We start from the raw sequence: 27,381 nt of genomic DNA on the forward strand, positions 1-27,381 counted from the left end.
AATGTGCCAGCTTAACATGTTTAACCCCCTAACCTATCTGTTCACTTTTTGTAATTGTGATTTTTTTTTTTTTAGTTCTTTTAGTCCTTCATAAACAGCTCAGGGAGGGTAACAACAACACAAAAGCAAGCAACAGCAAAATGGAAGAAATAACTATACAATAAAATGAATGTATAATCTGTAGACAAAATGAATAATCAGTGGAACTCCAATTCTATTTATTGTAGTGGCCACTCACTGCTAATAAAGCAAAAGGGGAAACGCTGGTGCAATGCTAGTAAAATGTGGACCAGGCAAATTGAGGCAAAGCCACCCCCACTTGATGAAGAGTATTTCAGAATGTGGGTGCCAGTGCTGAGGAGGCCCTGCTTTGCTTCATCCCTTGGACTCCCCGCAGTGATGGGGACTGAGCGGCCTCCCCAACCCATCCAACAACACGTGCTGAGGGCAGGAATTACGTTCTGTGTATTCAGAGTTCTCCCTCCAAGGAACTGCAAGTGTCCAAAAGCCGTGGTTCCTCTCCTGTTGGCTTTTGCGTACCAAGATGGGCCCATAAGGCAACCCCAACAGACCAGCAATCTCTCACTCACACAGCTCATCCTTTGCTTTTGTTAGGGACTGTCAGAGTCGCTTTATTAAATGGCGAGAATGAATTGCCAGGAGTCGCGGGGAAGACTGAATCGCCCTGAACCCTAGCATTTTTATTGGTGAGATCATCAGCTCCCCTGCAGTTACTTCACATGGCATGCTCCTGGGTAGTGGTCTCCCCACCAACTACAGGCTTTTAGAGCATACACAGAGTGTCACATGGGCCCAGCAGCTGGGCAGTTGATGAAATAAGGGGAGCACAGTCAGAAGAAGGTGAGAGGTCTGCAGACGGGGCTCAATGCAATGGCATTTGATTGCAGGAGATTAACATAATGATCATGGGATTATTGTGAGTCTTGGCATGCAGATGAGGGCGATTGCAGTGCTGTTCACCTGGCAGCCTTATCAGCCCTTACTGATCAGCAGAACAACAGCCCTGGAAGCCTCTAGGCAAGCAACCAGTTCTCACTTCTTAAACTGACAGTAAATGCCAAACAGTAACCTGACTTAGAAATCAGGTGCTTTCTGAGAAAGGGGTGCAGGTTTGATTTTATAACACAAAGGCACAATTGAGCAACCCTTTTCTGCCAAGCTTCATCTGGATTTTCCCAGGAGGACATAGGGGCCTAATCAAAACAGAGTTAGCTCAAATGGACTGATGGGAAGGAGAGAGATTCAATTTGTTGAGAGATTCTGATCCGTTGAGATGAAAAAGACAGAGTGTGTGTCATAGACGCAGGAACAGGCTGGGTCAGGCTTCTTAGGAACAGGCACCGCTGAAGCTGACACGGAGCAGAAGTAGGGTGCTCCAGCGATCCTTATTTCTGCTGCACCTTTCCTTTAAGCAGCCCATAAGGTTGGGCTTCCCCCGCCGGCCCTTCACGATGATGCGGTGAGGTAGGTCAGTGCCCGCCCATTTGGCTGGCTCAGCCAGGGAATGTCACTCTTACCCAGGCCTTCCCAGTCCACGGGCTCTCTTGCAAGTCCTCGCTTCACCCTGTCCCTTCAATGGTGGGTACGCATGTCCACGGTCGCTGTACTCCTCTTTGCTTCGCGACAACGGGGGGCAGGAGGTTGGGTTTCGCTGGCGTCTGTGATACGTGTCTCGCTCTGGGGTTGCTTGGGGTTCGATGCACACTGCTTTCTTGCCACTGACACTGTGCTCTTTCTTTGTCTTCCTCGCACTGGGATCTTCTCTGTAGGAGTTTCATGGGGTAATTCATTCTTGTTGTACTTTGTGGCCTTGCTCTTGCCTGCCACGTGCCCACAGCCAGCGTCCCAGTGATCTGTGCCACGCTCATTCCATTGTACTGTCCTTGCCTGTGTCATTACCCATCATGCCTTGCCCCTTCTGAACTCATGGGTCTCATTTTGCCCACATTTGCTTCACTGGGTCTCCCGCCAAGGCCCAAAGCCATGCCTGCAGAGCAGCTCCATGCAGCTCTTTTTATCTCAACACTGTTTGAGAAAACACCTCTTTGCTCTAGAAACTGGTCAAGGGAAAGAGCCATTTGGACTGTGTCCTGTGGACCCTGGAGACCTTCTGCGAGGTCATCAGGACTCTTCAGTCATGACGGATGGATTTATCAAAGACAGCCCACCTGCTTTTCTCTTGTATCACACGCGGGGAATTGCTGGTTGTGTTCGGGCATCATGCTGACCTTAAGCTGCAGCTCGCAAGTCTGTTGGTTACAACCAGAGACACATAGCTGGCTTTCCCCTCCGGTGGATGGCTTGTTGTGGATTGTGGGTCCACCTTTAGGGTGTGCTCTCAGTTCACATGAGCTCAGGGAAGCCTGATCCAAAATATGACCCAGAATTTTTTGCAGCACAGAAGAAATCCCTGACAGGTGGGTCAGGAATCTTCTGCAAGCAGGTCAACATAGGAAGTCTGAAAACTCCTGGGCTAGGTAAATTACCTATCAGAAAGAAATGTCACCATGTTTCTTTTCATGCTGGGAAATTGAGTGCAACTGGAGCGTTGATCCAGACCTCCTTGCCTTGTGGGTACATTCTGGTTCATGAAGCAAACCGAGCGTGAAGTCGACGCTTTCAATAGTGACATTTCTGCCAGGGAATTTTTCCTATCGACATCTTGACTCCTTTACCCCTGTCAGAGATGTGCCCTGGGCTTCTCCACAAACACAGCTTTGATGTTGTGTGAGAGCAGAGCCTATTCGTTCTTCCATGCTGCTGCTCCAGCTGCAGTACCAAATTGTGGGTGAGCCATCTGGGATCAATTCGGGATAAGGCTGGCTTGCATGGGGGAGGGGGGGAGAGGAGTGCACTTAATGCATGCACTCAAGTCCTGGAGAAATTTTGGAGAGGAAAAACCCCAGGCTAGAAGCCAGCCAACAGCACGTTCTGTCGATTGAGCAAGTTATGTGAGAATTTTGCCCAGTTCCCCTTTCAGTTTTAGTGTCCCCAATTCCCTGATCCCTGACCTATGCACACATCTCACCAAAAAATATTTATTGTTGTAACCTAAAGTCATAACAATACTCCCCCCCAATCTACAAACTTACATAATACAAAATGATTAAATATGAATCCAGTATATGGAAACTGGATCACAGCTGTTTTCCAGGATCCACATACTTTGCAACATCACAATCAAGCTTGTTTTTAATGAACCAAAAACATATTAACAGAAAAAAGTGTCTGCACAATGCGTAGACAAATCCACAATTTGGGGAGTAAAATGCCTACATTTGGAAAAGTGCACAAAAAATTAGGTGTGTTGGGAAATTGTGCCCCAAAATGACATCCTTCTTTTCACAGATCCCTTAAAAATGCACAAGTTGTTGCTAAGGGGGTGAGGGAACTTGAAAGTGGAAATTGGAAAAACTGCATAAAAACTGACTTAGCGGGTTCCCCTGCTCCTAATTTTGAGCTATCACTGTGAATTAGCTATTGTTGGAATAGGGTTAGGGGGCATCACCCCAAAATTAATAGGGCCTGCTCTGGCATTTGTTTACTTAACTATTCTGAAACCATCCTATATCAATAGATTACAGGGCGGGGTACAACCCATCGATAAAACAATTATAAAATAACAGAAATCCAGTAAAATCTTCACCACTAAAAAGTAATAATACTACATAAATCAGCACTAATAATGAAGCAAATTGATGAGCTGGAATGCCATTTGCTGAGACCCCAACGTTTATTTATTTTTTTGTTTTGTTTATTAGATTTATATCCTGTTTTTCTCTTTCTAAAATCCTCAAAGGGGCTTATATCATTCTCCTCCTCCTGCTCTCTCAGTTTTATCCCCACCACAACAACCCTGTGAGGTATGTTGGGCTGAGAGTCTGGGACTGGCCCAAAGTCACCCACTTGGCTTCATGGCTGAGCGGGGACTCGAACCCAGGTCGCCTGAGTCCCAGACCCACACTGCAACAAGGCTAATGACAGTGCCTGGGAAAAAATTGGTGTTTCATCACCAGGGTGCTGCTTCTCTTGCTTCTCTGTCTAGTGCCCACTTCCAAAAAGGGGGATGCAGGGAAGGGACCCCTTGGCAAAGGAGTCTTGCGCAGGTGTCTCTGGGAAGAGGTGTTCACTGCACGACTGACGGCCCACGTCGTTCAGCGGTTCCAGGCTCCTCGCTTGCTTTCTGAACCTTGCCCAGGAGCTCCGTGGCAGCGGTTAGCACCAGCGTCCCACAGTTTCTTGGCTGCCCTGTTCTGTGCCGGATGCAGCTTCTGTTTGGCCACAAGGCCAAGCGCCTGGTGGTAATCCAGCTGGGAAGGCAGCCATGCCATGAACCGTCCGGTTCTCAGATGCCCTTGAGGGGAATGGGGGCTCTGAGGAGTCCAAAAGGGCTGGAAGAGAGCCTGAAAAGGTGGGGATCCTTCTCACCCCAACAGTATTTAGTGAAGTCAGGAAGGAGGGCTTCCCCAGGAGATCAGCCAAACGCCCTGAGATTGGGCTGCTTCTTTCTGCTTCTACCAGAACATCTAATGCCATGATTCAGTGCTCTTTTTGAGAGAGAGATGGAGATGAAGATGGAGATGGCTTCTCCAAGCAGTCCTTTCTATAACTTCCCAGACAATTGCCCGTTTTTGTGTTGCCTTAACTCACTTTTTTAAAAATGTGGTCCTATTTAGATATTTATGTTGTGAGCCACCCCGAGGCTTCGGCGAATGGGGCAGCATAGAAATGTTTTAAATAAATAAATAAATATTCACAAGCTACTTTCTGGGATGACATACGCCCAGCCGAGCAGACCAAATGTTTATTTTTTTTAAAAAATGCAGTCATATTCTCTATTTATTATTTATTTTATTTAGCTCTTTTGTATGCCGTCCCCCATGCAAGGCATCTCAGGACGGCTCACAGTCAAAACATTAAAACAAGCAATAAAATTACATAAATTAAAACCATCCAGCGGTAAAAACACTAAAATGCGACTGTTACAATTAATACTAGTTTTTAAAATACCAGTTAAATAAAAAGGTTTTGACCTGGCACTTAAAAGAGTATAAGCTCGGTGCCAGGCAAACCTCTCCGGGGAGTGCATTCCACAATCTGGGCACCACTGCAGAGAAGGCCCTCCTCTGAGTAGATGCCATTTTTACTTCCTCCAGGGAGGTTTCTCGGAGCAGGGCCTCCCTCGCCGATCTTAAGTGGCATGAGGGCATATACGGAAGGAGATGCTCCTTCAGGTATCCTGGTCCCAAGCCATTCTCTAATATGAAAAATATAATACTCTAATATTGTTGTATATAATCTTACAGTACAAGATATAATATTCTAATATGTGAATGTCAAATACAGAAAGAAAGCCAACAATAAAGTATAATTTATCCAGGTGAAAACATCCCAGAGCCGTGGTTATAATTACCCCTAAAACAGCACCAGGGCATGTGAATTTTTTTTAAGAAAGCCAAATATTCAAAGCAGGTGAGTCTGCAAACCTGCCTAAAATCCCACAACTTGGAGAGGGACCACCACACATTTTGGAGAGGCAATCCCATATGGCAAGGGCCCCCACCAAGAAGGCCCTGTCTCTCTGTTCTGCTGGTCTAACCAATACTAAAAGTGAGCCAGCAAGGCATGGACAGCGTATTTTCAGACCCAGCTTGTCTAACAACTGGGGTTCACAGCTGGTGAACTTGAGGGAGCTATGCCGAAAGGAATCCCTCTCCCTTTGCCCAGAATATATCACATTGTTACGAGTGTCCAACCAGAATCCATCGGCTTAAACACAAACATTGCTGTTTCAAAAACAAAACAAAACTCTCTGGTGCTTATTCAAAGAGAGAGAGGGAGGGAGAGACAAGAGCATGCCTTACTCTCCATCTGCGGATTTATGCTCTCCTGGGCCATTCTCGGCTCTCGGCAGATCTCTTTAAAATAGACATAGAACGAAAGATGTTCCCATTTTTCAGGTCAATACAGAAGCAAACTTCACCCTTTGCTTTGGAGGTTAACCAAAGAGGATGACAAACGGCATGTCACATTTGAGCCTTCTGCCAGAATCACACCCCTGCAAAACTTCACTTCTGCCTGAACAGCCTGGAAGTTAAGCTCAGCTTCTCACTGCAGGCATGTAATCCCCGTGGCTTTACACGTCTCACCATGGTTTGCACGGCATGCAGTCTGGAGAGGAGGCCAAATTAACGTTAAACTGAGTGCCGGAATGGGAGAGACCTTTTTCTCTACTGGCTGCATAATATGCAGCTCTTCCGGCCTTCCCCTGTGCCCTTCCGGTGTCTGGATCACAACTCCTACCATTGCATGGTAGTTTGAGGTGACTGGAAGTGTAGCTCAACCTATCTTGAAGGTATCAGTTGGGGAATGCTTCTCTGCAGTCTCTCCCTCTCTCCCTCTCTCTGCCAAGGGGGGATCTTTTTCTTTGCAATGGACTTTTCAGAGTACATAAAGCTCACCAAAAGGTATCCAGAAAAGGAGGGTTAAAGGGAACGGCCACTTCTGGGTCTTATCTTTCCTCCCACCCATTTCCGTCCACCAGGAGATGTAACTGGTGGTCTAATTAGGTCATTTCCAACCTTGGACTTTATGGTCTCATAGAAAAGAGCCCTCATGAGATCATTGTTATTGAGATACATATTGTATATTTATTTACAGTATTTGCATACTACTTCACATCCAGGTGGATTCTGCAGTGGTGCAAATCAAAACAAGTGCATGAAGCCATGCGTTAAAAACTTGAACACTTTACAGCTGGTGGCTCAGCAAGAAAGACTTCCCAGGATGAGGATGGTTTCAGCAGGAGCTGGTACCTGCCTGTCAGAGGCAGGAATTTCCGTAGAAATGGGGTCACCGCATCGGAGGCCCTCCTTCTGGTGGACCCCAGTCGGGTCATTATTTATTTATTTATTTATTTATTTATTTATTTATTTATTTAAAGTTTTTGTATGCCGTCCCCTTGCTATATAGCCTCGGGACGGCTCACACAAATAAATAAATATAATACAAATACAGTTAAAACCCGGAAACACCCCAGGTGCACAATTAAAACCTATAAATATTAAACGTTGTTAAAATACTGTTTGAATAAAAAGGTCTTAGCCTGGCGCCGAAAAACAAATAACGACGGCGCCAGGTGGACCTCTCTGGGGAGCGCATTCCATAGACGGGGCGCCACTGCAGAGTAAGCCCTCCTCCGGGTACTTTGCCTCCTGATGTCTCTCCTGGAGGGCTCCCGGAGGAGGGCCTCTGCTCCCGATCTCAGGGGGTGGGAGGGCAAATAGGGAAGAAGGCGTTCCTTTAGGTTTCCAGGTCCCCAGCCATTAAGGGCTTTATAGGTGATTGCCAACACCTTGAATTGAACCCGGACTTCGATGGGGAGCCAGTGAAGCTGGTAGAGGGACTGGGGTTATGGGAGAATAACTCCCAGTCCCCGTCAGCAACCTGGCTGCTCTGTTTTGCACCATCTGAAGTATCCGGACTGTCTTCAAGGGCAGCCTCATGTAGAGCGCGTTGCAGAAATCCATGGGTCTCTGTTGAACGACCGGGAGAACGGCTTTGAACATTAGTGCTAAACCCTTAAACATGTTCGCTTAGTGAACAGGTAGCAGGTCTTGCATCAAAATTAAGAGGGACGGTCTTGCTCTGTCGGGGTGGGTCAGATCCCTTCCACATCACTTTGCGGAGTCGGCCCAAAGCTACTGCAAATGTGCTTCCTGTCAAAATTATCCCTTTCATGTGTTACCCAAAGTCTCGGCATGTACGGCAAACCAAGGCTGTGAAAGACTCCATGGGCTCGGTGTGCACGTGTGCATGACGGAAGAGGCCATTTCAGCTCCACGTGAAACCGTAGCACAAATCCCGAAGCCGGTGACGCACTGTCTACATTTCAGTGATGAAATTTATTCCAAGCTTTGAAACGAACAGAACTAAATTTCACACATTCGTGAAGACGTGCCCATTGTCCGGGTGCTTGCCCGTCATTCTGGTGCCCATGCATTCGTTGGCCAGAACAATAGAAGGCAAGCGCAGTGGGACGGATTTCTGTTTGCATGTATTTCTTGATAGGAAAAGAACCGACTCTTTTCTTTTGTTGTGTGTGTGTTTTAACGATAGAAGCTGGAAATCCAGAGAGGGCTGGAATAGCGGGGTGGCGGCGGCGGTGGCTGAGGGCTCCCCCCAGGACTATGAATGTATTTCGTGCCTCTCTGCTTCTTTTCCACATGATCCGTGTAGAAAAGAAGAGTAGTCTGCATTTTGCTGTGTCAGCCTGTTGCATCTAAGGCCTTCTCCAGCCTGGGATCACCTCCTGTTGTTCTCGAATTCCATCTCCCATCATGTGGTGGTGGTGGTGGTGGTGGTGATGATGATGATGATGATGATGCGTAGCCACTGGGCAGGATTATGGGTACTGCAGTTCAGCAGATTGGGAGAGGCCGAGTTTGGGGAAGGCTGATAGGAGGGGACCTGGGCAAGTGCCACTGGGCAAGGGAGACTAGTTCTTCAGTGGGGTGGGCATGCCAGGCAGTGGGGGCTTTTGGAGGAGTCCTGCAAGAACCAAAGGCCTTCCTTTGTCGCCTTGTGCTCTCTCTTGCAGAGGCAACAAAGGGAAAGATATCAACACGATCAAGTCCTTGCGAGTGCTGAGGGTCCTTCGGCCTCTGAAGACCATCAAGCGCCTGCCAAAGCTGAAGGTAAGAACATAGTCCTCCTCTCCTAGCCAAAGCAGCATGTATGCGATGCAGGAACATTGGCTTACGGTCCACCTTATTTACTATACTATATTAGTATTGTTAATACTATAATGCCTCTGATTTACTATAATGCCTCTGATTGCTGTCTGTCTCAGGGCGAGGTGGAGTTGAACTGTAGCTCCCATCCATGTCCCATCTGACCCATGTTCATGCTGTCCTGGGTTCTTGAGAGTGGGAGACCAAGAACATCTGGAGGGCCTGATGTTCCCCATCCTTGCTCTGGCGGTTATCCTTGTGTCCCCCCACCCCACCCCACCCCACCCCACTGCATAGGAAAGGGTTGCCCATTATGCTAAGCCACCCTGGGAAGGAGCTGCTGTCTTGAGCCAAGGTTCCTCCCCGGAGCAGTCCAGCACCACAGAATGTGTTCCTTGCAAAATGTTCCTCCTTGCTCCCAAATACACGCCACCCAGGGTGGCTCTCTGAGCATGCGCAGAGCAGTTTGTTGAACACAATCGAGTGTTTCCTTCCAGGAACGCTTCTTCTGAACATGCCTGGGCCCCACCCCTTTGGGGAGGGGCTTTCTGAAAGCAAGCACGCCTTCTCCCCGAGAGGATGGGTGCCCAAAGCAACCCTCTGTTGGCAGTGGGCCAACCCACAATACTCCCAACAGGCTGCCGGGCTTGCTGCGGCTTTCTCTCCCCATCATTCAGCACTCAGTGATCCCATCAGCTCAGGCATACTGCCTTGCAGCAAAGAACCTCATGTCAGCCTCATCATGGCAGAAAGGAACTCTACCCCCCTTCTCAAGCAGAACTGAGCGGCGTGGTCCAGCCACCCATCACATTTCCCACAAGGCCCTCGGGTGTGAGGATGCGCATTTTTCTGTGGGGGAGCTGAGGCCAGCTGTCAGCCTTCCCAAGAAAGCCTTGCCAGTCCTGTGAGTAGGTTTGCATGGGAGAAAGTGCCTTTTCAGATCCAGGATGAATCCAGAGCAACCCGTCGGCCACCTCTTGATGTATCTTCTCTCTCCTTCTCCCCCTCACGCAGGCGGTCTTCGACTGCGTGGTGAACTCCCTGAAGAACGTCCTCAACATCCTCATCGTGTACATGCTCTTCATGTTCATCTTTGCCGTCATCGCCGTGCAGCTGTTCAAGGGGCGATTCTTCTACTGCACGGATGAGTCCAAGGACCTGGAGAAAGACTGCAGGTGCCAAGCTGCACAGGGAAACCTGTGCACGAACAAGCTGGTGCTTGCCTCTCCACCGTTTTCTCACAACCACTCCTCTCGGGGAGAAACTTTAGGTTAGGGTGGGGCTGGAGATGCGTACTCACGAGCCTTGCCCAAACCTGGAGGTCTGTGGCGGGACAGAAGTCCCAGAGCTGCAGGCTGTAATCTAGGATAAGGGCTGAAATGGGTCCACTTTGCAACCTCTCCCACTTGAACCTTCTCTTACTGTTTTAGATCTTTTTGAACTGAACTGACTCAGAATTCAGTTACCCTCTGAAAGGGGAGCCTCGATCGATTTTGCCATGGTGTTCTCTACTCAGAAATGTGCAAAGAGTAATGTTTGAGGGAATGGTTCACGAAGAGAACTTGGTGCAATATAAAAGGAAGAGAGGCTTGTAAAATCACGCAGATGATGCAAAACTGCATACTGACATCTGTATCGGGGAATTCTCACAAAAATATGTATGAATATTCATACCAGGTGCTGTTTTAAACAAGCTTCCAAGCTGGTGCAGAAATAGAACAAACCTCAAGGTCTTTCCATCTTGTTGGTGAAGAAATCGCCACGTTTTGTTACGCCCTTAGTGAAAGAATAAGTCAAACTCAACCCCCCCCCTTGTGTTGTGATTGGAGGAGCAAGGAGGAGAGCCTCAACTCTCCTTGCAGGAGGCAGCCTCCAGCATTCCCCTCAGTGTCTCTTGAATGAGGACATCAGCAGTCTGGTCACCACCCCCTGGATGAGGGACCTCAACGTCATGCCCTATTGCCGAATCTCCTTGGTGTTTGACCTGCTTGAATTCCATGTCCTGCTTCTTGTAGGGGCCAGTATCTGGCTTATGAGAAGGACGAAGTGGAAGCTCAGCCCAGGCAATGGAAGAAGTATGAATTCCACTACGACAACGTCCTGTGGGCTTTGTTGACGCTGTTCACCGTCTCCACCGGAGAGGGCTGGCCAACGTAAGTTTCTCTGGCTCTAGTTTCCCTGGGAAGAGCCCTTTTAATCTTCTAGTCTTGCAAAGGCGGACAACGGGGGGCGTTACAAAGATGCCATGAAGCGTGGCTGGGTTTGCATTGCGTGTCAGTTACAGGGCACAGAGGTTGTCTGGTTTGGGAGGAAGATGGAGGACAGGAGGACCTTGTTGGGTGTGGCAGATGGGATTAGGACAGCAATGGGGCATTTTAGGCCTGTCAGCTCTTTTTACTACAACCTCCGGATCTATCCAGCAGAGTCAGGTGTAAAAGATGTAACAGAATTAAGTGCAAGGTATAGTTCTGAGCATACTTGGAGTCTTGGGATTTGTATCCAGTGACAAAACTGATTGAACGCACACTAGTTTGGCACATGCACATATGTGTGCACCCCCCCCACATGTCCATCAGCCCAAAATTACCTTTGGTGTGAAGATGCATTTTCTATGTTTTGAAAGAAAAAAAAAGATACTAAAATGAAATGCAGTCCCAGACCTGTTTACTCCAAGCTTTCATTTCAGCAGCCTCATTTAGGCTGAAATAATCATTTTCTTGGTGCTACTGGGGGGTGAGAAACCTTTGCCTACCTGCTACAAGTTACCCACAGATCTACCAGTAAGTCACCTTCTATACTAAATCCACCTCTGGGTTTTTTTTAGGAGATTACTAGTTTTTGAGCACATGCATTCCAGTCTTCGGCTTACTGTGAATTTATTTTCATAGTTCCTCAGATCAGTAATCCATCTGATGTTAACCCTGGCCCTCACCCTAGAAGAGTTCGCATGCGTTTGTCAGCAGAGACCCAGAAGCTGTAGCACTCCAGAGGTTGTGGGGTTGCATCTTCTTTCCATGCTGGCTGATGAAAGTTGGAGTCCAACAACATCTGGAAGCCCAGATTCCCCACTCCTGATGAGCGTGATGCTGTTAGCACAGGAAGGATGTGACAGAGATGTTCTCTTGTGGACTAATCTCTAGCATTTACTCCTCACGGTTACTGAGCAAATCTGAAGCATCAGGCAGTACAGAGTTGTTTTTATGACTCAGTCTCTGTAGCAGGATTCCCTGGATATTTGTTGATAACACAATAGTCCACTCTCCTCTGACCTATCCATCATGCTACTTCGGAACATGTAGCTCTTATGTAACCTACTTTTTTTAAAGTCACCTTGAGACAGGAGGGGGGAATGTTACAGAACTTCAAAATGCTGTTCACTGCTAGCTTTGCAGCCTAAAAATGAAGTAACCTATTTCAAAGTTGTGCTATGCTAACGAATGGTGGGAGATGGTAGGGACCGGATCTGCTCCTCCCTGTAAAAGAGCTTTCAAAAGTTGTAGGATCAAAATCAGACAAAGAGGTGGGGCCAGAATCTGAAGCTCAAATGGCAAAGCCAAGGAACCAGAGATAAGACAAGCAGTTGCTGAGAATCAGCTTCAAAGTCTCTGGGAAAGTTTAGTGAGTAAAGCTTAAGATGGTGGATCAGTTAAGAAGCATTGGATGCTCCGGAACAGGAAGGCACACCCTGAAAACGTGGTCTGGTTATTTCAGTTGAGAAGGGAGGAGCAAGATAAGAATCAACTTCTTTTTATTAAGACACAGTTCTCTAATGACTAGTATTCTGATTTTGACAGTGGTGGTGCTGTTATTGCTGTTTTTTGTGCCGTAGCTTGGCCAGCGTTAGCATAAGAAAACCATTTAGTTAGGAAACCTTTGTTCTTGGAGAAAAATGGGAGAAAAAAGTGGGAGAAAAATGACCAGGACAACATAGGTTGAAGTCTCAATAGCTTCTTAGTAGGTCATCTCTGGATGACCAAGCCTGGAAGGCAGACCGAGCCAAAATGACTCCTGCTTACCTTTCCCTTCCAGGTATCTGTCCTCTGCCACCAGGTAGAAATCTTTATCATCCTTGGTTGCTTCTCCCAATTAGCCGTAACATTATCTGTGTCTCTTAGAAATACTCTTTCTGAGGGACACGGAGTGTGGATTGGCTTTTAAGCATGGCTAATCCAGCAAGAAATGGTACCACACTTTGCTAAAATTATTTAAAATTTATTATGTTATAATTATAATACAATCAAACCATAAGAGCAGAAGAGTAGGAAATAGCCTGTGTGCATGAATCCCACTAGTTCTAAACCAGTCAGTTATTCAAGTTATTTTTTAACTTCTTTCCAGCAATATTTTGCAGCCAGACAGTTTCATTTTTCCATGTGTTCATCTTCTCCCAAGTAGCTCTCTGTTTTTCATCCCTCATTCTGATTTTTCTTTCCTCTCAACCTTCCTCTAGATTCCAAAAAGGATTTTTGGACCTCCACATTTCATAAGTTAGCTCAAGCTGGTCCACCTGTAATTCTTTGCCAATTGGGAAGGATCACCTTCCCCTCAGTTTTCTTTTACTAACTCTTGGCAAAATGTTGTGCAGAAAACCAAATTCTCCTTGCAACCTCCAAACTTGGTGGCACCATTCTCGGCAGATTTCTCCTCTGTAGGCTTTTTGGTCGAACCTCTTGTTTTCCTGCATAGGGAAGCTGTTGCAAACTTAGTAAGTTCTGAAATTTTAACCCTGCAATATTGAAGTCTATCAATGGCTACGCATTGTCGTGGCTGTGCATTCCCCCAGGATCATGATGATCATGCCTCTTAAACCAAGCAAGGGTTTGCTTCTACATTCGCATCCTGATTGTGGACAGCCCGTGGCAGTTGTGTCGGCAGAATTCTGGATTAAACAGGCCTTTAGTCTGATTCGACAGGGCTGCTTTTATGTTCTAAATTCCACAACTATCTCACGCTCGCTTCTACATCACTGGGTCTCCATTGATCGTTGAGGAACACTTCACACCTGCAGGCAACTGCAGGTGCGAAGTGGCCCCTTCAGCCATTCAACTTCTCGCGTTCTGCACAGAGTGTTTGCTCTCCGGTATTCCTTCTCTGCCTCCTTTCTCACGCACAGGGTTCTGAAGCATTCTGTCGATGCAACCTATGAGAATCGGGGCCCAAGCCCAGGGTACCGGATGGAAATGTCGATCTTCTACGTGGTCTATTTTGTCGTTTTCCCCTTCTTCTTTGTGAACATCTTTGTGGCTTTGATTATCATCACCTTCCAAGAGCAGGGCGACAGAGTGATGTCTGAATGCAGTCTGGAGAAAAACGAGGTACTTGCTCTTGAGATTGCAAAATACTCTTGTCTGCACTTCCAGGGCAAGACTTCCTGGAGAAGACAATCACGCTAGGGGAAGTTGAAGGGAGAAGAAGAGAAGGAAGGCCAAGGAGAAGACCAAGGAAGCCACAGCCTTGGATTTAGAAGAGCTGGGCAGGGCCGTCGTGAAGGGCTTTCCTTCACAAGGTTGCCATGAGATGGAGACAACTTGAGAGCGCAAAAGAGCAGAGGTCCCTTGAGGTTACAGGGTTAGAGCTTCCCCGTTAGATCAGCCCCTTAATCAGTAAACTGGGCTTGCGGCATCATTAGACATGACAAGGCTGTTGGTGGCTTTGGAGCTCCATTGTAAGGACAGCTCCTAGAAATTACGGTTTTCAAAATGGGAAGTACTTCTGGGTAGCAACATTCAGGCATCACGCGGAGCTTGTCCAGGGCAATGTGTGCAGGTTTTGTGTGTTCATAACACCATGTGCTTGCCAAACTCTCCTTAGTCTGCGTAGAAATGATAAAAAAGGATAGAATTGCTGCCCATAGGGGAATCCTGCCACCCAAGGGCCAAATTCTACCATATTATATGTGTAGCTATACATGTAATATGTAGATATTCCATCCGAGGGTTTCTTTTATTTAATGGTGCTTTTATTTAAAGGTGCAAGGGCGCTTTCCATGTGGGCCACAAAGCATGAGGAAGGGCGTTCTGAGCAGGCGTGCATTGCAAAGCTAGCTATTTTCTTCGTCTCTTCTGGGTACAGAGGAGAAGGATCCGCTGCAGCGATCCATCCATCTTCTCCTGTGAATGCCCCACTCTGTTCCCTTCTTTGCAGAGGGCCTGCATCGATTTTGCCATCAGTGCAAAGCCGCTGACCCGCTACATGCCTCAAAACAAGCAGTCGTTCCAGTACAAGATGTGGAAGTTCGTGGTGTCTCCTCCGTTTGAGTATTTCATCATGGTCATGATTGCCCTCAACACCATTGTACTGATGATGAAGGTCGGTGCTGTGGCTGCAGGCCTGTTGCCAAAGGGGGGACATGCTTCACCCACACCTCAGTGGCACAAGTTTGCGATCCGATAGGGACAAGAGCCACATCCGCCACCTAGGAAAGAGACCGAGCTGCACCAATGCAAGACCAGGGGATACGTGGCTCAGCAGAACTCAGAAAGAAAAAGATCTCGGAGTTACTGGGGATAACAAGCTAAACATGAGTCAACCGTGTGATGCAGCTGCAAAAAGGGCAAATGCTATTTTGGGATGCATTAATAGAAGTATGACTTCCACATCACGAGAAGGAGTAGTTCCCCTGTACTTCTCCTCTGGACCTCATCTGGAGTCCTGTGTCCAGTTCTGGGCACAAAGATTGAAGAAAGATGCAGAAAAATTAGAAAGGGTCCAGGGGAGGGCAGCAAAAGTGATCCAGGGCTTGGAAACGCTGCCCTGTGAGGAGAGGCTGAGGGAACTGGGCATGTTCAGCCTGGAGAAGAGGAGACTGACGGGGGGACATGATATCACATTATAAGTAACTGAAAGGCTTACATAAAGAGGAAGGAAAAGACCTCATCTCACTCGTACCAGAGTGTAGGGCTCAGAATAATATAGTCAAGTTTTTGAAAACCCAGATTCAGGCTAAATATCAGGAAAAGTTTCCTAACTGTCAAAGCAATATGGCCGTGGAACCAGCCACCTAGAGAGGTGATGGTCTCTCCCACACTGGAGACACTCAAAAAGAAACTGGGCAGCCCTCTGAGTGGGATGGCGTGATGTGGTGTCCTGCAACAGCAGGGGGGTGGACCGGATGGCCTCCATGGCCCCTTCCTATTCGATGATTCTATGATTGCATGAAATGTGCGGAGACATGGGGGTTCCTCAAGGAGAGGGTGGGTGCAGGAAGGATTGCGATTGCTTTGCAATTTAACAAGCAGGGGGCGGGGTGGAGGTTGCATACCACCCTATCTGGTAATGTGTTTTCTTTCCTTTCTGTTTAGTTCTACGGTGCCCCAGGACCCTATGAGGATATGTTGAAATGCCTCAATATAGTGTTTACATCTATGTTTTCACTGGAATGTGTATTGAAGATCATTGCCTTTGGTGTGCTGGTATGAACTGCCTTTTTTCATCGCCCATGTTGTTCTCCCTTCCTAGCCACCTCCAGGGCTGCTTCCAAAGCCCCCCCCCCCCCAATCCGAATTTCTCCCTGGATCTGGGAGTTCTTTAATGACTTTGTCGTGTTCCCAAAGCAGAAGCCAGGCCAGTGCAGTTTGAGATTCTCCGTTCTTTCACTTTGTTTTCTTTCCGAATTTCAGGAAGAGAAGTGCATTCTATTAAGAAAATGACCCAAGAAAAACATATATTAGATAAAATTGTGTATAAAATGCAGATATGTTTGCACAAAAAGGGTTGCTTTTCCATGAAGCTGTTAAAAAAAACCAATCCGAACAAACTGAAATTCGCAATGCAAACATTCTTCAAGGCTGGGACAATTTCAGATCTGAATTTCAGATCGCAGAGAATAGACACCCAGAGGAGCTCTGACAGCTTTTCCTGTTCGGAAGAAATCCATTCTGCCTATTAAGCTCTGTGTGTATGGCAGAGGTATATGCATGAAAAACAAACCACTCTGAAGTTGGTAGTGTCAGGTCACTTTGAATTTATGCTGTTTGTTTTATTTCCTAGAATTACTTTCGAGATGCCTGGAACATCTTTGATTTTGTCACTGTCTTGGGAAGTATTACTGATATTTTAGTAACGGAGATTGCGGTGAGTACGGCTCATGCGAACCACTATCCTTCGGGGCCAGAATACTATTCGTTTTTTAATGCATCCGGCTGAGCTCTCTCTCCAGCAGCGTGTTCAGAAATTATTGTACGATGTGGATTCCCAAAGGGCGGGGAAGGGTGAGCCCAGCTTGTGGAGCTTAACACAGCTATAAGCTGAAGGGAAATACTGGGAGTAATCCTAATAGTTATTAATTAATGAGGAGCTTTTAGCCTGCCTTTCTGGATTTACGGCCTTTGCAAGGCAGCTCGCCATCTGAGGAAAACGTGACTTTGCAACAACAAGGAAGCGTTCTCACACACACCCACCCACCCACCACTGTCAGCAGCTGATTCTTAAGCACAAACGGAAAGCTGCAACAAATAATCTTCAGTGTATTCTGAAGTGATAAAGTTCTATGTATCTCTCTGGGAAGAATACTCCAGATGTCTGTGGGACCACTATTTCACAAAAGTTGAGACCTCCAGATCCAACATGCTAAAATTATTATTATTATTATTATTATTATTATTATTAAAACATTTCTATGCCGCCCCATTCGCCGAAGCCTCGGGGCGGCTCACAACATAAGATAAAGTACAAAAATAACAATATAAAAATAACAATATAAAATAAATAACAATATAAAAGATTGAACTTTTTCAATTGAAATATATTGAACCTTTAAAAGTTGTAAAGAGAATAAAACCAAGATTAAAAATGATTTTGAAGGCCAGCATCAGTATTAAAGGCTTAAAAGCCTATTGAAAAACTAGACAGAAAACAAAAAAAGCCTGGAAAAATTAAATAAAGGGAGCAAGTTTTCACCCTGGGCTGAAAAAACCTCCATGTAGGTGCCACGGGGGCTTCTCTGGGTAGCCACCACTGAACAGGCATCCCCGCCTCCTTCATTTGGAAGGGTGCCTAGGGGGAAGCCTGTGCCAATGATCTTACATTCTGGGCAGGTATAAGCGGAAAGAGATTCTTCAAATAACCTGGCCCCAGGCCATTTAGAACTTTGAAATTGAAGACCACCCTGGTAATGGACTAGAAACCTGTGAAGCTCAGAGGGGCCGAGTTTATTTATTTATTTATTTATTTATTTTATTAAAACATTTTATGCCGCCCCATTCGCCGAAGCCTCGGGGCGGCTTACAACAATAAATTAAAAAATAATTATAATATTAAATAAAAAATATAAACAGTAGAATAAAAATACAAAAATACAATATAAAATAAGCCGCCCTGGCCAGATAAAATCCAATAATATTAACAGTTAAAATGCCGCTTAAATAAAAAGGTCTTTGCCTGGCGCCGAAAAACAAATAATATATTAGCCAGTTTCCACTTTTGCTGCCCAGTTTTGCCCCAGCTGAAGTTTCTGATCTGCTTTTGAAGGCAGCCCCCTTCTGACAGTAAATGCTGAACATCGTGGGATCTAAAATGGAGTCCTGTGGGAAACCCCATAGTGAAACTCCTTAGTCTTAGAGCAGTGATCCTCCAGTGCCACCTTCTGGAATTGACAGCTGGCCAAATTCTCTGGAAAAATGCCCTGTTCGTGGTGGTACCAGAAGCCACCAGGGGGAACCAGAGAATCAAGGGGGTCATGGTCTCGCTGGGCTTCCTTCAGCAAAGCTCATTCCATGGGGCCCCCACCATGCTTCCTACTCCAAAACCAGCCCTGAAGATAGTTGGATGCACCCGGAGAGACAGCTTCACCTAGAAACCTGAGCTCGCAATGTTTTGCAGCCACCAAAAGGGCAAACGCGATTTTAGGATGCACAAGAAGCATCACTTCCAGAACAGGAGAAGTACCGGTTCCCCTTTGCTCTGCACTAGTCAGAACTCACCTGGACTCCTGTGTCCAGTTCTGGGCACCCAGGTTTTTAAAAAGATACAGAAAAACTAGAAAGGGTTCAGAGGAGGGCACCGAGGATGCTCCAGGCTCTGGAAACTACACCCTGTGATGGGAGGCTGAGAGACCTGGGCATGTTTCGCCTTGAGAAGAGAAGGCTGCAAGAAGACCGCAAGCACCTGAAAGGCTGTCACAAAGAGAGAGGAGAAGACTTCTTCTCACTCATCCCTGAGCGTAGGACATGGAGCAACAAACTTAAACTGCAGAACACCAGATTCAGGTGAGGTATCCGGAAAAGTTTCCTCACTGTTGGCCGTGTGACTGTCGAACCAGTCGCCCAGAGAGGGGGTGGGCTCTCCCCCAGTGGAGGCATCCAGAAACGCACTGGACAGCCATCTGAGTGGGGTGGTGTAACTGGCAACTTGCACCAGCAGGGCGTTGGGCTGATGGCCTCCTTGGCCTTCCCACCCTACTATTTTATGGATCTCTGGGTGACTGGAGTTGCACATCAAGCATCTGAATAAGCGCCATTCCCAGGAAGGGGCTGCTGAGAACCAGGCTACAGTCATGGTCTTCTGGGCTACCCATTTTACAGAGGCTGGTGCCACATCTCCTCCCAAGGAGACCTTTACAGCTGGGCACCATGAAGGACCAAGGTCAAGCAGTTGACTGGACCTGTTTGAGCGCCTTGTCTGCGTCTTCAGGCCTCAGAACTGAAGCTTACATCGTGAAACTAAGACAGATGGTGCTCCAGATGTTTCTGCTGCCGGAACTGCGGAATTCAAGTCATGATGGATGGGAGCCACTTCCTCTTCAAAGGGTCGCACACACTGCTTCAACCTTCCCCCAGGGAAGCTCCACTGGACTACGCTGAGGAGGATATGAGTCCCGAACTGTGCTACGAGCACACCCACAGCGCTTTCCGCCATGTCTGCCTGGCCTCAGCAGAAGTCTTCCTCCACCTGCATTTCAGCTATCTCCCCTCTTGCCCTCAGCTCAAGGGTTCACCAAGGAACTGGCTGGGCACCACCCAGAAGGAGGTGGCAGGTGGCTGCGAGGTGCCAACTCCCGAGTCATTGATGGGAGCATCTGAGCTCTCCAGGTCCTACAGAACCCATGGGCCTCCCTGGCTAAGCCGCTGTAATATGTCGCCCTTCCCTGCAGAGGGAAAATGGCGCTGAAACCTGAAGCTCCCTAACAGGTGCTCCAAGCATGACGAAGGGCTGGATGCCAGTTCCTGAGTTCTGGCTCACCGTCACCCTGCCTGGTGGAACTTGTCTTCTCCAGCATGCGTAGGACTGATAAGCTGGGACGGGTCCCTGGTTTTCCTCCTGAGCTTCCCACTTGTCTCATGGCTGTTGCTGGTGGGGAGCCTTTGATGTTGATCCTGAGGCTTGGACAGGGGCAGGTGGCCCTCCAGATCACGTGTGTCCAAGCCATTTTGCCCTGTCCCTCGGCTTTGTTCCTAGCGAGGGGGGCGGGGGAGTGCTTTGGGAAGGGGAAGCGTTATTTTTCTTGCTTTTTCCTAATCTTGTTCTTTTGTCTATACGAAATCATTTCTAGCAGTTCCGGCAGGCCTTGAGCATTTCTGTCCAGAACGAATCCTATTAGACACCCTGAGTGGACTGGGAGTTATATGTCAGCTCTGCCACCTTGACTGGGGTCACACAGCACAATAACCCATGGTGGCTTATAAGCCAGGGGGTTGCTAACCACTCCGGCAGGGTTCAAAAGCCAGTGTGCTTATCCGGTTGTGTGAACCCCGTCAATGTAGGCTCCAGAATATGTTTGCGTGTATGTTGGGGGCAGGTGCTTGGGCAAGGGACTCTCAAACGGTGGGTGCACAAACCGAGGAGTGACTTTGTCACTCCAGCTCAACCTTCTCATATGCTCCATGCATGATGGGACAGCAGTTCTGCTGGAGCAGTGGGCCATTTCCAGGGCCGTTCTTGAAAACCCATCCAGTGCCCCTCCTTGCTGTGTCCCATGACTAAACTCCAATGCTTGACAGAAGCCATGTATGGCTATGGAACAGTGGTTTCAGAAACGCTGCAACGGGGTGTTTTTCCAAGCAGAAACGCTTCTCTTTTGAAGTGGCGCTCTCCCCAAGGGAGCAGTAAATTTTCAGCCATTGGTGGTCACATGTTCTATTTCCCTTGCTGCACAATTGGTCTTTCATGCAGTGCCTCTCCAGACGGCAAAACAACAACATGCAGCAAAGATCTGGAGGGTCATTTCTTCCCCCTTCCCCTGCTTTTTCCTGGACACCCTGTTCTCCTAGTCATGTCTACCCTGGAATTTGGAATGTGTGAACCCTTAGCACGGGCACCACCAGTTTTGGTTCCTATCCCAAGGCTCCCCGTTCACAAAGAATGAAACTGGCAAGTTTCAGGAAGGTGAAGCTGAGCCATCTTCAGAGGAGATAACCCAGAGCAGGTCACTCTCTCTCCTCTCCCAAACCCCTCTTCTTCAACCAAGGAGACCAGCTCTCCCCTGCCTTGTTTCCAAGTGGCTCAGCAACAGGCAAAACAGCCAAGGAGTAAAGATAAAAGAAAAAGAAGTGTTGATGATGTTGCTTTCCTTTGACTTCGTAGTGGTGATATACGTAATTCCCTTTTGTGAATGCTTTGAATCCTTTCTTTTTATTTCTCTAGGCACATGCAGGCATGTCAGTTCCTCACGTTCAGGGCTCACTTTCTTTTAATTCTAAAGTTCAGGGATGCCGCTGGTTTCATGGGCAGATCAGTCAATGAAACCTCCAGTGTTTTAAACGGGACCAGAAAATTTAATCTGATTTGAACGGTCAGAAACTTCAGCGGCTTTATTCTCACGTGTTACTAGAAAATGTTCCAAATGGCCATTGATTAATCCGCATTCATTTATTAATCTGAACTCTATCTGATACATGCATTCTTTGGTGTCCTGAAATAAGCACCGATGCCAAGATTTTGCTGACGTGGCTCAATTAAAAAATACGATGGATCACAGAAAAAGAAAACTCTAGTTGTGGAGGGCATTGTCCTCCTTGTGTTTGGAAGAATATTTCACCGGTCACGTAATCTTGTAGCACAGTTCTTAATGTGTGCATGTGCTCTGTTACTTGCGGTGTTATTGTCTCTTAGGTACAGTTTCATATGCATTGTCCCCTGGGAAGGTCAGGGGACTTGATAGGACACATTCTGCATATTAGATGATACTATCAAAATGCTCTCGGCTCCCACAGACCACATACAGGGATAGAAATGGATGCAGGTTTTGTCATATCAACTGGCCGGATAACAAGAGTAGGAAAAACTATAGGCAGCAATCAAAATTAAATTGATATGTCCATGGAGAAGTTTACTGTCTGCGAATTCTGAAACTGACATCTCTACCTTTGCCAGGGAATTAAAAAAACACACCCATATATATATATATATTCACATATATATTGACAGATAATGATATTTGTGAAGTGCCTCTTAATTTGCATTACGATACGAAATGCAAATAGTTGATTGCAGTGTATTTCCTTCCAGGTTTGATTATTGTTAGACATAACAACTTTTTTATAAGCACCTGACTCTTTAGTACAGTTTTTAGTGCTTCTGTTCTTTGCTTGTCTCGATGACTCATTTTCTCTCTTTGTTTTCTGTTTCTTTTACTTTTTCCCCTTCCTGCTGAATCACGCCATCCAATCAACATACTATGCGAAAAACCATGTCTCCGTCTCTGTGTTGCGTGCCTGCTCCTCAAAAACAAATAAATTACAATTATCTAAACTCAAAAACTTGTAAATAACGTTTGCAAATATCCATCCATGAAAACATCACATATAGGACACGGTTGGTTTCATTGAATTTTTTTTAACCAAAAGAATTTTCGATTTCTCGCTTTTCCGTTTCTTTTTCTCTGGACGTTTTCTTTCCCTTCACTTCTCTCTTACCTGTGTCTGAGATTTCGGACTGCACCATGCGGCATGGGGAGGGGAGCTTCTCTGTCTGTACTCCTGCACTGGGTCTCCTATTTGGACTTGACGTTCCATTAGCTTTCTGTTGGCTATTCGGTGGCAAATGCAGACGTTGTTGCCAATAGCTTTTTCCTTCACTCTGCTTTCTGTAACTAAGAGGGGAAACTCACATCTGCATTGCGTAACTCGGGGCAGAACTGCATCACCGAGATTGTGTGCCTCGATCTTCTCCTTGCTCGCTTTTGCCTTCAACGTGCCCATATAGGGCTCCTCCTTGCCATCTTTAATGCAAGGGGAAATTCTCCTGGCAGGCTGGGTGCAGTAGGGGGTTGCCCTACAGGGTGTGTTCCTTGTTTTCTAGCCAGCTCACTGAAGCTTTCTTCAGGACGCTCCATTCTGTTCCCCGCATCCCCTTCCAGAGACATTCAACCAGCACTGGGGTGCCTTTGTTTCCCCAGACAACTTTTAATGCGTCTGCGAAACGTAGGGTTCCCCCAAGCACGCTGATGCCCCGCTCTTGCATGACGGGTGGCAGGGTTCAAGCTATGTAAGAATCAGCACCCAGAGAATGAATTTGCTGTGAGGACTCCCATTTGAAAATCTCTTTATTGCTTCATTGGTTTTACCAAAGACCGTTCCACTGTAGCGGATGGAAAAAATCAGTATTCTTGAACAACAGGATGCGGCTGTGAAAATTTAACAGAGGGAACTGCGCACCCAAATGAATTTTGAGTGCAAGGTTCATTCCATTTCTGAATTCAGGGACAAAAATACTAATAGTATGGAGCAGAGAACAAACTGCTTCCCAGGAGGTTGTTTCCAAAGCTGGCTGAGCATCATCAAGAAGAATGTCTCTTTTTCAGATGCACGTTCTCCAGTGAAGGTTTAAAGATAAGGTGTCTTCTCTGAAATGCTTTCCAAACTGGCACATGTTATTCTATTGCCACAGGGAAAAGGAGTCCAGAAAAAAGATTTCTGGGGCTTTTAAAGCTCATGTTTTACTTGTGGGAATCACAGACACTCAGATACTACATGGGCAAGAAAGGGAAAAGATCTGGGGGAAAGATAGGTACCACTATTGAATTGGCATTCAGAACTGTATTAGTGCTTTGCTGGTGAACCATATTGATTCTTCTCGAGCTACAACCTTACCTTGAGGAAACGCTAGCAGGGAGATCAAGGCCACATTTCCAAAACACAGAGATGGTTTCCTAGGTCGGACGCCCCTTCAGTTTCCTGCCTCCCTCCCTCCCTGCACCTTTTAAATGAAGGGATTTTGGCTGAGCAATGTTTAGAAGATCGGCGCTACACTTTAAATATTTGCTCACATCCTTTGTGTGGACCTGAGCAAGGAAAGGAAGGGAGAGGAGAAGGCATGCCAGTTGAAAAGAACATCTGTTGTTTTTGGTCAGACAAAAACCAAATCCCACGACCTGCCAAAACCGATTGGAGGGTGAATTTTGTGGGGGAGCAGGAATGCAGGTGTTGAGTTTCCCTTCTTTGTGTATGCTGTCTTGCTGGAGTGGTTAGCCCATTTTCTGGGTTGTATGAGTCAGTTCTGTGTGCCATATTTCCTACAAACCGGTGCTGAGCGCAGCATTTAAAATGTTACCAACCCTGATTTTCCAAGGCTGCTGCCAACCTCCTCTTTCGATGTCATCTCTGGAGGGCAGATAATTGATCACAGAAAGGTAGTGAATAGGAAGGCAAGTGATGGATTGAGATAGGCATTTCCCCTCCCATTGGCCTCCAAATCAGGAAATCTCTGCATATAATTCAGTAGCTGAATTCATCTCCTCTAGGTTGTGCTGAAAGTATTGCAGGGAAATTATTCTCTCCCTCGCTTAACAGCCACTGGTCAAAGAGTTTGACCTCCTGGTTACGGATCTCAATTTGGCCTGCAGACATTTTCCTTTTCCACTGTGGCCGCTTTGACTTTAGACCCGGGCTTGCTTGCCTTCGAGCGCTAACGTTGCCATTTTGGATTGTGGAATGCTTTATTTAAATCGCCAGTGGTGCAGCTAGCAAGGGAGCTGAGGGGAGAGAAATGTTAATTGTAGGCTTTGTAACGGATGTAATACTTCTGCCTGCTTAAAGTGAGGTCCTTTTAAAGCTATTACATCCTGGGTCTTAAATTACCAAGATGTACCATTGCTTAGACTTTTTAAATCAGGCAAAGCTTTTGATTCATGAGAGGCATCTAGGCTCCGCCGGCTTCTGTGGTGACCATTTAAGATTAAATGTCTTGTAAATCCATTCATTAAAAAATAGGTGCATACTCAGAATCCACCTATCTGTCACCTCTCCTAAATGTTGTCTTTAAATGCTGATTGAAAACTCTGTTTTTTAAGTATGAAGGACAGCTAATGTTTAAACAAGGAGGGGATGTGAAATTAAATTTGTAGTATGGGTGAAATGTAATGTTACTATTGCTTTGATATTGCCAAATAAATGAACCAAGATCTCGATCCAGGGCTGGCAATTGGATACCTCCAGATGCTTTGGACTACACCTCACAAAATCTCTGACCATTCACCATGTTGGCTGTGGCTGCTGAGAGTTGTAGTCCAAACAGCTGAAGGGTGCCATGTAGCACGTGTTCTAAATTCTCACTCCCCCAGTGGTCCATCCTGAGCAGCCTGGGAGAATTTTGGGTTCCTGCTTTGCTTTGCTGTGAGCTTGCTTTAGACGTGTTTCCTCGTTCGGTGGACATTGTTTAGCTTTTCTCTTTTGTCTTTATTTGACAATTGATCTGATGATGTGGAGTATAGACACCCAACTCTGAGCTGCTTCTGTCTTTGGAAAATAAAAAGCCACCATAGCTAAATGCATGCCCAACAGCTGGTTTTCTTGAATTTTGACAGTACCAGTGGAATGTGGCACAGTTGCAAACCTCAGCTGGCTGGCATTGGAATGAATGGGTGCATCAAGCCATGGGCCTCCTGTGTAATGTTAGCAAGGCACGTGGGGTGGGGGAGCTTCCATCTCAAGAGGCAACCGCTAGCAAGGGACGCGACTGGGCGGGGAGAAAAGAAGAGTTAGATCTGCTTAGCTTGACCTACAAGGCCTCTCTCTGACTGTGATACCCAGCCCTCTGCTGATAGAGGAAATGCAAAGCTGAAGTGGGCATTGAATAATGGAAATGTCCTGCAAATAAGTTGCTTCTACTTCCTGTTCCGAAGAATTGGGTTCAAAACAAATTGAGGGATTATTTGACCACTAGAAAAGTGGGGGATTCTATGGTCAATCTTGTTGGGCCAGAGCTTTGGATGACCCGTGTTGATCAAAAGAAAATAAATTGAGGGGGGTCAAAGCTCAATTTCCACATAGCTTCCAGTGACCTTTAAAAGTGCCATGTTCACTGAGTTGTTAAAACACTCTCCTAGTTATACGGGTGCTCCCAGCTGGAGTTGAGAGAGTTTAAGAATTCTAAAGATTGTGTGCGCTAGGCCTGGGCTGTTCTCCTTTTTCCTAGTCAAGACCCTTCTTGGAGAACTCCCATTAACTTCAATGGAGCTTTGCCCTTTAACTCCGTCCAGGTGTTGACTTAATCTTCCCAACTGAAAGGGCATTTACGTCAGCTTGCCTGATCCCCTCCTTTGTCACAGAAGATGCTCGGGATGTTGCTTTTAGCTTCCCTGGGGTTTTAGAGTTGTTCACAAGCCACATTATTCTTTGCAGATTATAAGAGTTCTACCGCATTGCCTTTCCTTGATGTGCAGAAAAACAAGAGTCCATTGGAGGGCGCTCTCTCCCTCCCTGCCACCTTTTTGCTGCCTTCCTCCTGCAGCCGAGGGAGGGACTCTTGTGGAGAGGGGTTTTCTCAATACATGCTGCATGTGGAGTAACCTGCACTGACAAATGTTTCTTTTGGAAGGTTTTCTGGTGGCCGATTTGCTGCTTAGAACGCGAAGCTGGTAATTTTCTTTTCTTTTTTGCGGGCTGCGGCTTCTGATCGCATCCGTGTCTGAAGGACACAAAACTCTTCTCCTCTCCGCAGGACAATTTCATCAACCTCAGCTTCCTCCGCCTCTTCCGGGCTGCAAGACTCATCAAGCTTCTTCGTCAGGGTTACACCATCCGGATCCTCCTGTGGACCTTTGTCCAGTCTTTCAAGGTGAGGCAATGGCAGACCTGAGAATTGCAGTGATCTGTCCAGGCAGCATTGGCTATTAGGCAGCATAGAGATGGAGAAGTTGGTGGCCACCATCGCAAGTCGAGATGCTTCCCAAAGGTCCTCTTTGAACACCTGCGTGTCTGGTCTTCACACTAGGTTATTTTTTTATGGAGATCACCTATCCTTCTGATTTAGAAGAAACGTTCTTCTGGAATGGTTCAACTTAGCATGATTTCCATGTGATGTACATGCCACACTGAATTGCTCTCCATACCAGGGAGGTCTCCCAGTTCGCAGTTTTGTTAGGCAGCATCAAGTTGAAGAGGATGGTGGCCACCATCGCAAGTCGAGATGTTTCCCAAAGGTCCCCCATTTGAACCTCTTTGAACACCTGTGTGTCTGGTCTTCACTCTCAAACACACTAGGTAGGCACGTGGTAGGCGTGTCAGGAGTGGAGCTGGCTGGAGCCAGGGGTCAGACTAGATGGCTTGGGATACCCCTTCTGACTTGCTCAGTTTCTATGTTTTTGTTTTAATGGGGAGACTCGATTGAGAAGAAACGTCCTTCTGGAATGGTTCAACCTAGGATCATTTCCAAGGTGTGTTTCAGACACACATGCCACGTTGAATGGCTCTCC

The 27,381-nt window shown here is 46.7% G+C and overlaps 1 protein-coding gene across 1 annotated transcript in view; it reads left to right on the plus strand.

Annotated features, from left to right (window-relative positions):
• Nucleotides 1-27,381, plus strand: part of CACNA1B (calcium voltage-gated channel subunit alpha1 B) — a 249,634-nt gene that overhangs the window by 188,664 nt on the left and 33,589 nt on the right. The window contains exons 26-35 of the mRNA XM_044439840.1: nt 1,791-1,802; nt 8,621-8,717; nt 9,768-9,928; nt 10,769-10,906; nt 13,867-14,068; nt 14,898-15,062; nt 16,055-16,165; nt 16,743-16,826; nt 22,497-22,502; nt 26,628-26,744. Coding sequence (XP_044295775.1) covers nt 1,791-1,802; nt 8,621-8,717; nt 9,768-9,928; nt 10,769-10,906; nt 13,867-14,068; nt 14,898-15,062; nt 16,055-16,165; nt 16,743-16,826; nt 22,497-22,502; nt 26,628-26,744 — 1,093 coding nt within the window. The remainder of the gene's footprint in view (nt 1-1,790; nt 1,803-8,620; nt 8,718-9,767; nt 9,929-10,768; nt 10,907-13,866; nt 14,069-14,897; nt 15,063-16,054; nt 16,166-16,742; nt 16,827-22,496; nt 22,503-26,627; nt 26,745-27,381) is intronic.

Source organism: Varanus komodoensis, unplaced genomic scaffold (assembly GCF_004798865.1).
Source record: "Varanus komodoensis strain SLA01 unplaced genomic scaffold, ASM479886v1 scaffold36, whole genome shotgun sequence".
In the NCBI taxonomy this organism is placed as follows: Eukaryota; Metazoa; Chordata; class Lepidosauria; order Squamata; family Varanidae; genus Varanus; species Varanus komodoensis.